General features: G+C 51.6%; 1 protein-coding gene across 4 annotated transcripts in view; it reads right to left on the bottom strand.

Moving 5' to 3' along the window:
* Nucleotides 1-14453, bottom strand: part of LOC143433291 (uncharacterized) — a 98413-nt gene that overhangs the window by 37075 nt on the left and 46885 nt on the right. For all 4 annotated transcript variants that reach the window (XM_076910582.1, XM_076910585.1, XM_076910584.1 and 1 more), the window contains one exon: nucleotides 6071-6289. In XM_076910582.1, coding sequence (XP_076766697.1) covers nucleotides 6071-6289 — 219 coding nt within the window. The remainder of the gene's footprint in view (nucleotides 1-6070; nucleotides 6290-14453) is intronic.

Here is a 14453-nt window from a genome sequence, read left to right as displayed (position 1 = left end):
ATCGAGGAGGAAACTCGAACGCGACCAAGGCGGAGGGACGGGGTACGCGCGATGGCTGGGAGGAAAAAGGGTCGAGACGAGGGGGGGGGGGGGTCGAGGGAGAAGGCGAAGATAGAGAGAAAGGGCTATACTGATAGAGCGTAACTGACTTCTTGGCCGGTGCATATTACCGGGCTGTTAGAGGGCGGAGCCGGCTGATGAGTTAGCAACGTATTGACTTTATAATAATCACGTTAGCCGGTCCACCGTGATCCCTTGGTATTACGCGGTGGTTCGCGCCGATTCACGTACCGGGTGATACCGTCGTTCGTTGCCAGCGCGCTCGACAGCGAAGCTAGAGATACCGCGGATTCGAAATCAGAGGTGGAACGGTTCTTCGAAGCCGCTTCGAAGCGATCGAGCGCCTGGAATGAAGGAAATTAACGTTGAACCGGTAACGCGACCGTGAACGATACGAAAAAGAGGAACGCCTCCGTCCGGATCCATCTGTCCATATAATACCGCGGTACCACGGGTACTTGCGCGCGTACTTGTTTGCATGGACACGTTTCCAGCATATCGATAAATCTTGATCAGCGAGCGGTCTTCCACGGGGCTACCGACGGGACACCATCGCAAAACCCCATCGGGTCCATAAATCAACGCTCGTTTCGAAAGAAAACGAATCCCGGAATACGTGGCCCGGCACGATCATTAATATTAACGCCGTCCGTGGGCCCGACCGATCGCGAAATTGCGTTACTCGATTTGGCAGAGGCCCGGTCGCTGGCCAGGCGAACCCGTTCGATCCTGGAACGATTGATCCAGTGATAGGAACGACCAGGAATTAGCCCTACGTCCGAGGTTGCTACGCTGTAGAAGAGAGGAGCCGAGGGCCCGTTCTACCGGTGTTCGCGGCTTAATTAGTAGTTCGGTTTATCCTCGACGGCTTCTCTTTGGGCCAGAGGCTGTCAGACGGAGGAGGAAGCGCGCGAGAGGCGAGGTTTCGGTCGTTACGTATTCACGCGCGTCCCGCTCGATCGCAGGAAGCTCGAACGAACGGCCCTGTCGGGCGAGCCTCGCAGGATCGTTCGCTCCTTTTTTACCGCGCCGTCCACCGCCTCGCCCCGCGGCTCTGCTACCGTTCTTCCTCCGCAGCCTCTTCTTCTTCACGTGCTGCTCATTTTTCCAGGCGTTTCGGTGGTAATTCGAACGATTCGGGGCGTAAAAAGCCGCGATCACGGCGAACGAATAGAGTCATCGCGCGTGTCCGCGACGTCGGAGGTGTCTTGGTGAACTAACGGTGGCGTTAACCGCGGCAAGAAAATAATTGATCCACCGCCAGGCCTTTTTCCCTCCTCGTTCGCTATTAATAGAGGCCTTCGACGATCGCGATGTTAATAGCCGTTCGACACGGATAGACGCGTGTTTCTTGCGCCATTTGCATCCCCGGCTCGTATCCTAAAATCGTGCCGGAAAAACTGGCGCAATCTCTGCGCTATCGCTCCTTCGATCGTACGCGCAAAAAGAGTCGATACCGTAAAGCGACGTAATATAAGGAATAAAATAATTGTCTCAGCTGTTTCGATGGAGCGAACGTTATTAAAGCAACGGGGGATAAGGGAGGACAGGCGGGAGGGCAGAAAAGCTGGAAATTGCTTTCGTATCGCCCGGTAGAGGAGGCGGCGAGCCGCGGACGACGGATCGCGCTGACCTCCAATCTCACCTCAATTTGCCTACACGCCGGCATTTGCGTCAGCGGGAACGCCGAGGCGGCCTATCTAAAATTATGATCTGAAAAAAATCCCCTCGGCTAGCGTGGTGCCTCGCGAGGCACCGCGCGAGACCGCACGTCCCGCCGGTGTAATCGATTAATTATGGTAAATCCCGCGTTATTATACATTTTTCGGGTAATTGGTATCTAGCCACGGACACGCTCTTGGACCGTGTAAAATCGTGGGCGAGAGGCGATAAATCAGCCCGATCTCATAAACGTCGCGATTAATCCGGGCTCGCGGCGTACTTTTCCGACTGTTTTCATTTCACCGTTTCATTAACGCTCGACGCGAAACGGTAACCTGGATGGGTTTTTTTCTTTTCTTTTTTTTGTTTTTTTTTTTTGCTCCACCACGTCGGAACGCAACCGAGGCGCGCGTCGTTGAGAAGGAACAAGGACGCGGATGGAAATTGGAACGCGCGTAAGCCGCGGACGAATTTTCAAGGAAATAACGTGACTCCGCGGGCAGCCTAATTAACTCTTCAATTATCCTGGCGTTTTTTGGACGCGTCTTGCTCCGGGGTCCGTCGAAAGTACTATCGTTTATAGCCCGATGCTAATTTGCGGCGGGCAGCTGCGTCTCGCCTCGAACGAATCCACGCGACCGCCTCGAGGTTTTTGCCGCAGCAACGTCTTTCGGTCGATTAAAGCGGGTCATCAATTACCGTCGTGCATCTCATTTTTGCGAGCTGCTCGGGATCAACGCGCATAAAACGCTGATTTAGCGGACGCTCCGTACTTTGATCTTCCCTTCGGTCACTGTGTCGCGTTCAAGTACCAGCGAGCGGCGAGAGCATTTCTTTTTTTTGCGACGAAAACCGCGAGGAATTCGAATCGTTGGAGGCCCAGGAGCCGCGCCTCTCGCGTTCGATCGTATCGAATTTTCGTGCGCGATCGACGCGCAGCGTTTAATCGAAGCGGAGCGCTGTTCGAAACAATTCGCCTGGCCATAAAACTTGGGCGCAACTTTGCTCGCTATAAATCCGGATTCTTAACTGCGTGACGATAAATCACGCAACTTATATGAGAAAAGCTGCGAGGGAACAGTGAAACTCGCCGCGTAGATCTTTCCGTTCGATTCTCGTCTGGACGGAAATTCCTACGCAAAGGATCGATCCCCGGACCCGTGGCCTCTGCCTCCTCCCCCTCCCAACCCCTCTATTCGCGACGAAAGCGACGCCAGCAACGCGCGAGGGATATTTCTGTGCTGGCAAGACGCGGCCAGTTAAATCAGAATTCAATTTGAACGACGTTCGAGCTGGGAGATCCCCATAGAAGATACGAAATATTCATGGCGAGAATACTTTATCCGTTGTTATTCTTAGGCCGTGGCCACACGGTCTTCCATAAATACATTCCTCCCCGCGACGACCATTTACACCGTTTCGTCGTTTACTCTCGTAGCAGTGGCTTTCCTCCAACGAAATTCAGAGTACTTTGTTCTCTACATCGTAATTGTTGCTACAAGATTACTGTAGACTGGACATTCAAAATTTCCAAGCAAATCTCGGTTCCTTCGAGTATCGAAAATAAACGACACGCATCGAATGCACCACTGTCCAGAGAATCGACTCGATGGGCTGCAAAATACTTTCATGGTCCAGGAAAACTGCCCCTCCCGCAGGCGGGGGATGCAACGGGTCGCGGCGTTAGCAGCCTGATCGATTTAGCGCCAAATGTCGCCGTGTTTTACACGCGGCAATAATGGTCGAAATCTATGTAGCCAATATTTCACGGGACCACCCTTTCTCGCCCCGTACGCGTCCCCTGCACCGCCGTATATGAAACGTTCGCGTACACCAGCGACGCGTGGCCCCGGTTATTGGCTCGCATATGGCCGCTGCTCGATATTTCAAACTGCACGGTAAAATGGAAATACGAACGACCACGTGACGCTATTGGAAAACCTACCCGAGAAAGTTTATAAACGTTACCGTAACAAAAGCGAAGCGGAAGAGAGAAAGACAGCCGTAGCGTCGCTTGTATCAAAATTGGATATTAATTGGACGAGAGGAGGTGTAATTCCTCTCGTGTTTCCTTATTTTATCGTCGTACATGTCGAAAAGGGGAGGCACGCGAAATAATTTGCCCGGGTTGGCCGAATAAACGGAATTTAAATACCTCGGAGGGAAGAGGGTGATCCCAAGGAGAAGAATGATAGTCCCAGGGGAGAGATACATCCGTGAACGGCAAGAAAGGATCCTTCCGTAACCGGGCAGCGTAATTTACACACGAGGAGACTACGTTATACGGTTCGCCGACTTCAAGGATTACTTTTTAAGAGGCACTTGTTCGCGATTATCCGTTCGCCTTTCTCGGTTGTTTAATTTGAACAGCATCGATGACGAATACAACATCGCCCGTCGATAGTCGCGACACACGAGAACATAATTTCTTTATAAACTCAGGAAACTGCCATTTCACCCCTGGACGTTATTTTAATTGCGGATCATGATTTATAGCTCTCCGCAGGTCCGTCCAAGGGTTCGTACCGCTCTCGGAGGCGAAAGGATCATCGTTTCGACACATGTCCACGGTGGGTTCGTACGACCTTTTAGGGTGTTATCCCTCATTCTTGAAAAATCGGCCAGTGCATATGTCGACGCTAGAAACATAATGTTATCAGGCTGTCCAGCGGAGAGGCGAGCAGACAGAGGACCGAACCCTTGGGGAGCCTCGTCCTCGCTCGCGTCCACTTCGTCCTTATTGATATACCGAATAAACACACTTGGCAGCTAGGCGGGATAGCTTTGCGAGGCAAATAGACTCGGAAGGACTACGCTCCTCGTCCCTGTATCCTCTCTTAAAGCGGACACTACGATCGGAATGCCACTCGCGATCCTTCTTCAACGGCTGGTAAATCGAACGAGCAGAATTGTTAAATAATGCGGTTAATTTAATCGCCGACGTCTGAAAAGGAGAGCGTTCGGAACCAAGCCAGCTGTTACAATGGAAAATAGTGACGAAGCCAAAGCCACCCCCTCGTCGAGGACAAACCCCCATAAGCTAATCGAACGAAGACGTTACATTCGTCTCGCGTTACAACCGCGCGGCTTTCAACTTTCGACCCTTATCGATCTGGCGTGCTTATCGAGCCTCGGCGCACCTTGTCCAGCGGCAGCCACGACGGTAAATAAAGATGGCCGGTTTTTCCCATCAGCCCGCCGCACACGCCACCACCCCCTGCCGCCACGACCCGTTCCTTATGTGTGCACGCCGGCCAGACGGTTTTAAATTCCGCGAGTCAAAGCGATGTTTGACATGGAAATGTTGAACGATGCATTAAACATGCCGCTTCCTCTCTTTTTCCACGGGAAGAGGAAGAGGAATCAGCCCTGCCTCGACGAACGTTGGCTATCCACCGACGAAGGAGGGCCCCCGTTACCGGGGCCCCGACGCGCTATTGTTCGAGCAATGTTTATTTAAGCAAACGAAAGGAGCCACCGTACGAACGGACCGAGTCCACCATCCTACCAGCTCTTCGACCGGCTTCCGGTTCGGATCGATAGCGGCGCGATGCGATGCCGCACTTCTAGCGCAACGCCACTGGCCACTCTTCTGCCGATTATTCAGCATCGAATCATTCTACGATTCATAATTATCCCTCGAATCGTTCGAGCAAACCGCATTTCCGTTTAGCGATCGGAAACTCGTTGCAGCGACGATTATACGAGGATAAATTCAAAGTAGAGACGCGTAGAGGAATGCGACGTAAAATGCGGTGGACAAACTCGACGACACCTCGTAAAGATGGCTGACGATTATTGGTAGGCAATTATCGGTGAGAACGGAGCGAGCATCGCGAATCGAGCAATCGCGAAACGGTGGGCCCAGTGAAGAGGGTCGGGAGCGAGCACCTGCGAGGGGCAATTTCGCCAGGCTTTTCCCTAAAAGGAACCCTCCCCCCTATTGTCCGGCAAATGACATCAAGCTTATTGCATTATTTAAAGAGCCTCCGCTTTAAGGCCGTTTTAAGCCGCTGACCCTTCGGTTTTTCTGAGTCCCGCCACCATTCCCGAGCGTGTGCTGGCCCTTCTTCATGCGGATCGCGACGGCTCGATCTTATCGTTGCCCCGCGAGCATAAATTATGCTAATCTCCGGCGGTTATTCTACTTAACGTCTAGTTAATTTGTATTTTAATCTATTCCTGATAAATATTTAACCACATTTCGATCATAACGAACCGATTTCGCACATATATTAATGGAATCGTGTACCCAGCGCGCTTTACATTCGTACGTAGGAGGTAAGAGTGTCTGGTAGGTGTGAAATAATTTTATTAGCAGGGGTGAAGGGGTGGAAATTGTACTCACCAGGGGAAATACCAAGCTTCACGTGGAGACTGCTGGGGCTTCTGTGATCGGGAGTGGTCACGGGGGCGGCGATGGGTGGTGACAGGTGGGGGTGTGCCGGTGCTCCGCCACCTGTCGTCGTCGTGGTAGTCGCGGTCGTACACGGATTCAGGGGTGAGGTCCTCTTGAAAGACTGTTCTGTTCGCCACGCGACCTCGTTATCGCCTATCCAAAGTTTACCTGCAACAAAAAAAAACAGTTCGAAATCGACGTTAACTCGTTGTCCATGTGAACGATTCGCGTGTTTGTCGATTTGGAAGACAGACAACTGGGAAATCATTTCCACAGCCGAACAATACTATTGAGCGTCGGGATCAAATTGCAAGGAACTGCCCGAAACAAATTCCCCGTCCCTCTCCCGGTTGTATTAATATAACGCTGGGGCCTTTGTGTCTGCGTAGAAAATGGCTTCTCCCCCTTCACGGGCGCGCGTAATTAGCAACCCTCCGAATCCCCTGTTCCTGCCAGTTTTCCCGGCTTTCCCTCGTTTCCCTTAATTTCTGGGAACAATGCCGGCCTCTGGATGTTGTTCCAGCCTGCAGTGTCTAATTACACCCCGGCCACGTAGCCTTCTCAACTTGTACAGCCTCCTGTATAGGGTGTATCGAATTTTCCACGACTTCGAAGCTACCATCTCGAAACACTTTCCATAATTGTACACCGGGCGCGAAGTAAAGTGAAAAGCGATGTGAAAAACGCTCGTCAAAAGTGCACGCGTCGACGTCCACGTACGTATCGATCGTGCAACCCTCGAGAAGCCGAAATCTCAGCGGTGAAATCGGGATTTCGTCGGATCACCCCGTACGTGACGAACGCTGCACGCAAATATCATTCGAGATACGCGAGACGTGAGTCACCCCCGGCGTTATTTGCTTGATGAATGATTTAGCCGGGTCCCCTCTCCTCCAGCCGGTATCTCGCGCCCCTGTTAACGAGGAGGAGAAAAAGGCAGACCTCTGGGAGGCCGGTGAACGAGCAGGAAGAAGAATCGAAAGCGATGGGCGACGCAGCGGAGAGGGTGGAAGTCCGTGGTCGGTCCGTGGCGATTCGAACGACGAGGGGTGGCCAAGAGAGAAGGAGCGTCCGCGAAGAGGAACGAGGAGACGCGGCGAGGAGAGGAAAGAAAGTGTAGCTGGCGCTAACTAAGGGCGTCGGCTAATCAATATCATCAGAGAATGGCCGCTGACCTCGAGCCGACCGGTGGACCCTCCATTCTTATGCCAACTTCCACCGAAGAGAAAAAGAGAGAGAGAAAGAGAGAGACAAGGTTAAATCGAAACTTTCTTCTTCCCTTTTCCCCGACGATTCTCGTTCGATTTCTCGCGGAATTTCGTTCGGTTGATTTACATTAATTAACATGCGCACCGCATATATGCATGCGCGTACACCGAGCCGAAGGTGGGGGGATAATTAACGGGCAATAAAGAATTCGTGCGGGGAAGATAATTATTCAGGATAGGTCGGAGTAACCTCGAGCTATCTTTATTTTCACTATAATTAATAGTACTGGTAATAATGCCGGTAATTGGATGCTCCTTTTCCTTCTGCAACTCCGGCCGAACGGATGGAAAGTATCTGGGATCGAACGTTGCGGTGTACGCGCGCGCGAGCTCGCCTCTAAATAATATATTATATTAATTATGGACCGCGTCTCGCTGGTTGCGCAATAATTAATCGCCTCGGGTAATTATTGCACCATTCTGCCAGACGAGAGAGACTCGATCATCCGTGGAAACCTCCGAGAGGAAGACTATTTCGTTCCAGAGAATCGCGCCGATGATTTAATCACGAATAGAATTTCGACGAGTTCGCAGTTTCACGATCGGGTTACACGTCAGGTTCGCAATTTTTCTCCACTGATACGCAACCACTCGCATAGATACGAGTGTCTACGAGACATTTGCATGAAAAGATCAAATCGCGAGTAACAAGATCCGGACGAAACGAGTTGCGGAAACGCACTTAACGCGTAACTCGTAAATCCACGCCCCATGAAATAAGGGTTAGATCTAATTGGAAGCTACGCGGAAGCATTCGACCTCGATATTAGCGTTGGTAGCGTGTATTGGGTTTCGAAGGAGGGTTGTTAGCTCGCGGCGTGTCCTCCGGCCACGATCCGAATGAGCCACGGCATGGAACGACGGTTCCTTTAATCTCGCGATGTTTGCATGCTCCCTCGATACCCCGCCAGCCCACGGAGACAAACGGAACCACCCCTCGAGGGGCGGCGAGGCCGACGTTCCTTCGCGTGCACGCCCTGGAAAATTCAATTACTACCGCCGCTCGCAAGAATCGCGCCTGGCTGATCATCGATCAACTCGACGTACCTTTTTTTCCGGCCTTTCCATCGGTCGAACTGTTGCTATCTTCGATCTCTTAGAAAATAGTAATATTTAATAAAAGAAAACCAGCCGGTGGCTCGGTTTGGAACACGTTCAGCGTGGAAAGTCGATGAATAAACGCGGCCATTAATCCGGGGAGTGAAAGCGTTTCCCGCGGCGGCGGGAATTTAACTCGCGCCAATTAATAGCACTCGTTCGTTCTGATCGAAGAACCGTCTAGAGAAGTAACACCCCTCCCCCGTTTCGCCAGGTCCCACGAATGGACTCTCGAAATCCCAGCGAGGCGAGACCGGTTCGCATAAACAGAGCCATCCATTTGGCGTTCGGTGGCACCCCGTCGCCTCGAGGGTGGTTTCTCCCCTCGCGTTCCCCGTCGCTGATTCGTCCGCCAGGCGCGAACTCCATTCACGGGTTTATCACTGTCCAGATAACAACGATTTACCTATGGACTCGTACCAGCGACGAGGGTCCCGGCGTCGGGACGGGATGAAAACGAGAGGAGAAAGTGGAGGAAGAAGGAGGGTGCCCGGCAGAGGGGAGGTGAGAGGCGGTCAGCCACCTTGCATTCAGAAGTATTTCACTTTAACGGCCCTCCGGGGGATTGGCTGACCCTGCTCGAAGACCCTTCACCGTTTCAGCATAATGGACCTCTACATTACTTATTCGTCCTGGCCAATGTCCTGCCAGAAGCGACCACGCTCGTTTCCACGTCCTTCCATTTCCGTGCGCGATTAATCGCGAGGACCGCGCTCCTTCCTGTTTACGTCATTCTTCCGTGGACAATGGACGACTCAGGCTGACGCGCGTACATGCATCATCGGTGGAGTGGTAATTAGAAAGTTCACGGATATTTTGATGCCTGGAGAAACTCGAGTGATCGAAGATGACTCAACACTGTCTGAAATGTCATCGTTACAAAGCGAGTAACTCTAGATAAGTCAATGCCCAATCTTAATGCTAGTACTCTACGTGATTCGAAAAGAAGTTGCAGATAGCGATCGTTGTACTTCAAAAAAGTCTACCAAAATTCTCCCAGGAGTATCTCAGATCGATCGCCGCGATAATCGACGGTATGCTGTACAATGACACGGTATTGCCCCGCGTGGCGACACACCAGGTGACTCTACATACTCGACATTTCACGCAAACGCGTCCAATTAATCTAGGTTACCATTCTGCTGCAACCCACTGTGAATACCACTAATAAAAAATCCAAAACTCGATTCGCGCACCCTTGCGCCAAGCCGATTTCGATTTCCACCCCTTCTCTCTCGAACTACCCGCGACGACTACCGACTTCCGCTTTGCTGGGAATCTCACGACATTAGCGATGTCACGTACCGCGCAATTTCACTGAACGCGTTCGAGGGGTAGGGGGTGTGGACGTGAAATTTCGTCCGTCGAATGGAACGTCGCGGGCCACCCCCTCCGGGCAATCTGCTTTCCCGCGGTACTCGAAAGAATTGAAAATTCCTGCTCGTCCAAGGGTTGAAGAGGTCGAACGTCCAGCACGGGAGGAGGAAGCGGACGCGGATAAAGCGTTCGATATAAGATTAATAGCGGAGGCCACTGACCGAGCCTGTGCACGTCGACGATAGGGTGGCGCGCCTATATACAGGGAGACGACGGTGATTCCTCTTTGAAGGTGGAACCGTGGGCAGCGGCCAAATTGAATCCTGCTTAGGACAGGAGCAGCAACGGGTGGACGGGGCTACGGGCCCTCGAGCACTTTCGCCAATAAATAAATTGCTCCGCGCCGAGGCCGATTCGCGGTCGCGCGGAACGGGCTCGAATTAAAATCGTTCCACCCCGTGGACTACTTTTCTGCTGTTTATACGAGACGGCTTCCATATCGCGCCTCTTTCCACGTAACCAAGTAGAACAAGAGTGACGCAAGAGGCGATTATAAAATTCCAGCGTTCTCGAATATTGAAAAAATAGTCGATCGGTTCGATTAGTTCGAGGAGCAGCACATTCGTGCATACCTTAGCCAGATACAAAGTCCAAGTGCTGGCAATTTTCTTGGGGACAACAAATATCACGCGGACCACCGATGACTTGGTCGTGCGACGCGTTCCATAAACGCAGCTGCGCCTCCAGTTTTATCTGGCGAATATCGCGATTACAGGAAAATTGAACGTGTGAGAAATTCCAACGGGGCCCCGTGTATCCTTCGATAATCAAATTTCTCGAGCGCTCGCCCGATAAGTTCAGCGCAGCCACGTGCCGACCGGACCGAAACCCTGATAAAGGGGTCACAGAGGTGCGTCTGGGCTGAAGCCAGCCAGGGAGATAACAACCATCTACGTGGAGGATTCTCCGCGATGCACGCGCCTCGAGTACACCTTGCCGTGTACAGCGTGTGAACGACCTTTAATCGGTCAACGCTTTCCTCGCGGCGATCCGACCAGGAGCACCCAGCAGAGATATATCCGTTACCGAATCGTAACGATATCTCTCTCTCTCTCTTTCCCATAATTTCAATAGCGCGATCGAACGCACAGCATTCTGCTCGATCGGAGATAAATGCGTCGACGTGCGATCGCGTCACGTACGCGTCTTCGAGCCGTAATCGTATATCGGTCAATATCGATCGAACGTGTGACTGGTTAACGACAGGAATATTGTACTCAAGTGCCCGTATACGGTTGTAGCGTTTGGGAAAAACACACTTACCTAACGAACCTCAATGGAAAATAGACGTATGTGCTAATCATCTTTACACCCGCTGCGTCTACTCTTGATTCCTATCGAAAATGTTCTTTACGCAGCAACGCCAAGTTAAAGCTTGTTTACGCCGGGCAATCTCTGTGAATCTAGCTTTCGTTGAAAATGTATTCGAGATATATCATCGCGTTTTTAACGTTGCCTCTCGCACGGAACCCGGTGTTGCCGGTGGAAATTAGAAATCCGCGACGCGCGAGCACGGTCTCCTTCCGTTCCCGTTCGCAGGCCGCGCGTCGTGCGATATTTTATTTCAGCCGGAAATCGACGACGGTGCCCGATAAAGTTGCCCGTGGGTGCGTAATAAAAATCGGACGAACAGGAAAAAGGAACAAGATCGGAATTAGCGTCGCGTGAAACTGTTATCGTTATCTGGAACATCGAATTTCGCGAGGCAGCGTCGAAGCGGCTCGAGACACGCGTTTATCGCGTTAATTGCTTTTTCATTCAAACGAAATTACTGAACGAGCCAGACGATGTGGATAAAAAGGTTGCGTTCAAAAGGAACAGGAAGGAACAAGAGAGAAGGAGGAGACGGCGAAGGCGATGAGAGTCGGCGAGGGAATTCATTTCTTTTTTTTTTTTTTTTCTTTCCTTCTTCTTCTCCTTTTTTTCCCCTCCTTTATCGATAACGATGTAAGTTAATTGCATCGAGGTAATTAAATTACTTGGAGAGGTTCATTAGGGTGACGCATTATAGTGGAAAATTTATGCTGTTTACTCTGGAACTAATAAAGTGGCTTTATCTAGAAAAAGTATCCGATTATCAAGCGTTACTACTTACGCTACAGCTAGATAATGATACGAATACGCGCGCCAGCCACTTTTACGGGATTATTAGAAAACCGAAGGAATAAAAAGATGCGAACGCACAGTGCTACGCACGCGGAAAGGTGTTACGTTTTTTTTTTTTTTTTTTTTTATTATCGCCCATCGCGAGAATAAGTCTAGTATTTAGAAAGGTATCGAATCGATAAACACGAGCCGCTGAATATCGAACAAACAACAAGATTAATTCTCTCGTGTCATCTCCATACCATCCTCGACGAAAAGATTCCTACCTTCCACAGCCTCGAAGAGGAATCCCAGAAAGGGGAGTTGATTTCGCTCGCAGGAGAAAGACAAAGGATCGGCATTCATCGCGAGAGAACGGTTTCCCTATTTCTTGCTGGTTGCCCTTGTCAGACCGGCGATCGATAAAGCCAGCCCCCTCTCCCCGTTACTGGCTACCTTAACGCTCGTCCACCCCTTGTGTACACTTTCCCGTGCGTTCACGAAAACGCTTTGAACCTCGAGATGCACTTTTCTTCTTCGATTGCCTTCCTCAACATCCCCACTCGCGATCGAGTCTCGAGTCGATCGATCCAGCGATTCGCCGCGTGTCAAAGGCTCTATCTACGAAGCAAGGTCGATCACGTTCTTCCCTGCTCGCACTCGAAGCGAGATTGGAATTAACGTAACACCCCGACGATTAAATCGCGAGAGCGAGTTGGTTTTCAGTTCTGAGAGAGGAACGCCATTATGTAAATGCCAGGCAACCTGAGCAGTCGACCAATAAAGAACGTGAATAATAACGAGCCGCTCTCGAATCGGAGGGGCCAGGCCAGAGGGGATCAAACGCAGAGCGGCAAGGGTTGTGTGAGCGCAAGCGCGAAACCGCCCTCCGCGGACGGGCTGGCGAGATACCACCCTTCGACATAACTCCTTTCGACCGACACCTAGCCAATCTGCATGAAACCCGCGGCGTCTCGACGCCATTTTGACTCTGGTTTAAAGCGAAAGGGGAGGTACTCCGAGTGAACCCCTTGGGGGCTCTACCCCTCGCGGTGGCGAGATGTAACGATTTTAAACTCCTCTCCTCGCTGTGCAGCATCGATACGGTTTTGTTGCGAATGTTGAGGTTGGAATCGACAATGTAACCCGGTCTGGTTCTGGAGCGGATGATACAGGGGACACGTTCGATTCTCTTGTGAGTACAGCTGAATGTTTATGCCTGCGGCTCGTGGTCGACGTACCGTGTCGAGCGTCCCCCGCCCGGGGATGAAATGTTACTGGTGGAAGTGGAGAGGCACGATCGATGGCTGGCGACGGCCCTTTTGCGACGACGATAATTAATACGCGGGACCAGGCGATCGTAATTTGTATTCGACGTCGCGTGGAGTCGTCGCTAGTCGAGTCTAGCAGTTTCTCGATGAATTGTATAACTGTAAAGCATAGACTCGAGATCGAGACTGAAGAGACGATACTGAGAAAGACTGATAGGCTACTGGAAAACGAGCCACGAAGAACAATCGAGAAGGGGTCAGAGTTGAATCGCGAGCAAACGTTTTCCATTAAGATCAAAGATCCTCCGCAGAGAAGCGGGGCAACACTCGAGAGCAGAGAATCCACGCTGGTAATACCAGCCTCGCAACTTCAAAGGGGTGGAAAAAGGCGAGAAGGGATAGTGGAACGATCGAGCGAGAGATGGAGAGGAAGAAAGGGGAGGCCGATTTTAAAATCACAATGGCAGACACACGTCGACGTCGTCTAAACCGTCCGCCCCTCCTCGGACGAAAAAGCCGGCTGGCTCCGTCTGTTCGTTCCCCGTCGAAGCATCTGCGACTATTCCTCTCCTAAACGCTTCCTCCTGCGTACCAACGCGCACACCGTCGATCTCTCGTCCGTGTGTGATCACACGAACGACCGTGAGCGCGTGGAAAGGTGCGCGGCACGAACCCAGCACGCGTTACGAAAGATTCCGCAGGAACGCAACCCCTGCCGGCACCTCTGCGCCAGAGAAGAAGCGGGGAGGGACACAGTGGCCGCCATCCCTTCCTCAAACATTTTAAACTTTTTTTTTTCTACAGCCTCCCCTTGTTAGCGGCGTGCGAGGTTACGCTCTGAAAAAAGCACGACTTTCGATCGAAAAGGGTCGAAATGGGGTGGCAGCTCCCGGCCGTTACGCGATTTTTCACTTCTGTGTACGCGGAGCGACTGTAGACTCGATTTACCCGTAGACCTCGCGAACGCTACGATTACGTTAATCGATATATCCTTACTCGAGTGGATGCGTTCCCCGCCAATGAAATCGAGACCGCTTAAACCGCAAGAACATCGAGCGTTCCTCCGACTGCCCGCCCCCTTCCGTTCCGAGGCAAGAACTCGCGGACAGTCGAGTTTCCGCGCACAGAATCGGGCGTGTTCGACGATCGATCGGCACGCGGGACGAAGACGATGGTTTGCTTGATTAAATTATGATAATTCCACGGGGTCGCGGTTCGATTTGCGAAACCAAC

This window comes from Xylocopa sonorina, chromosome 2, assembly GCF_050948175.1.
Source record: "Xylocopa sonorina isolate GNS202 chromosome 2, iyXylSono1_principal, whole genome shotgun sequence".
Taxonomy (NCBI): domain Eukaryota; kingdom Metazoa; phylum Arthropoda; class Insecta; order Hymenoptera; family Apidae; genus Xylocopa; species Xylocopa sonorina.
Note: the sequence above shows the minus strand (reverse complement) of the source record. Positions and strands in the feature narration are given on the sequence as shown.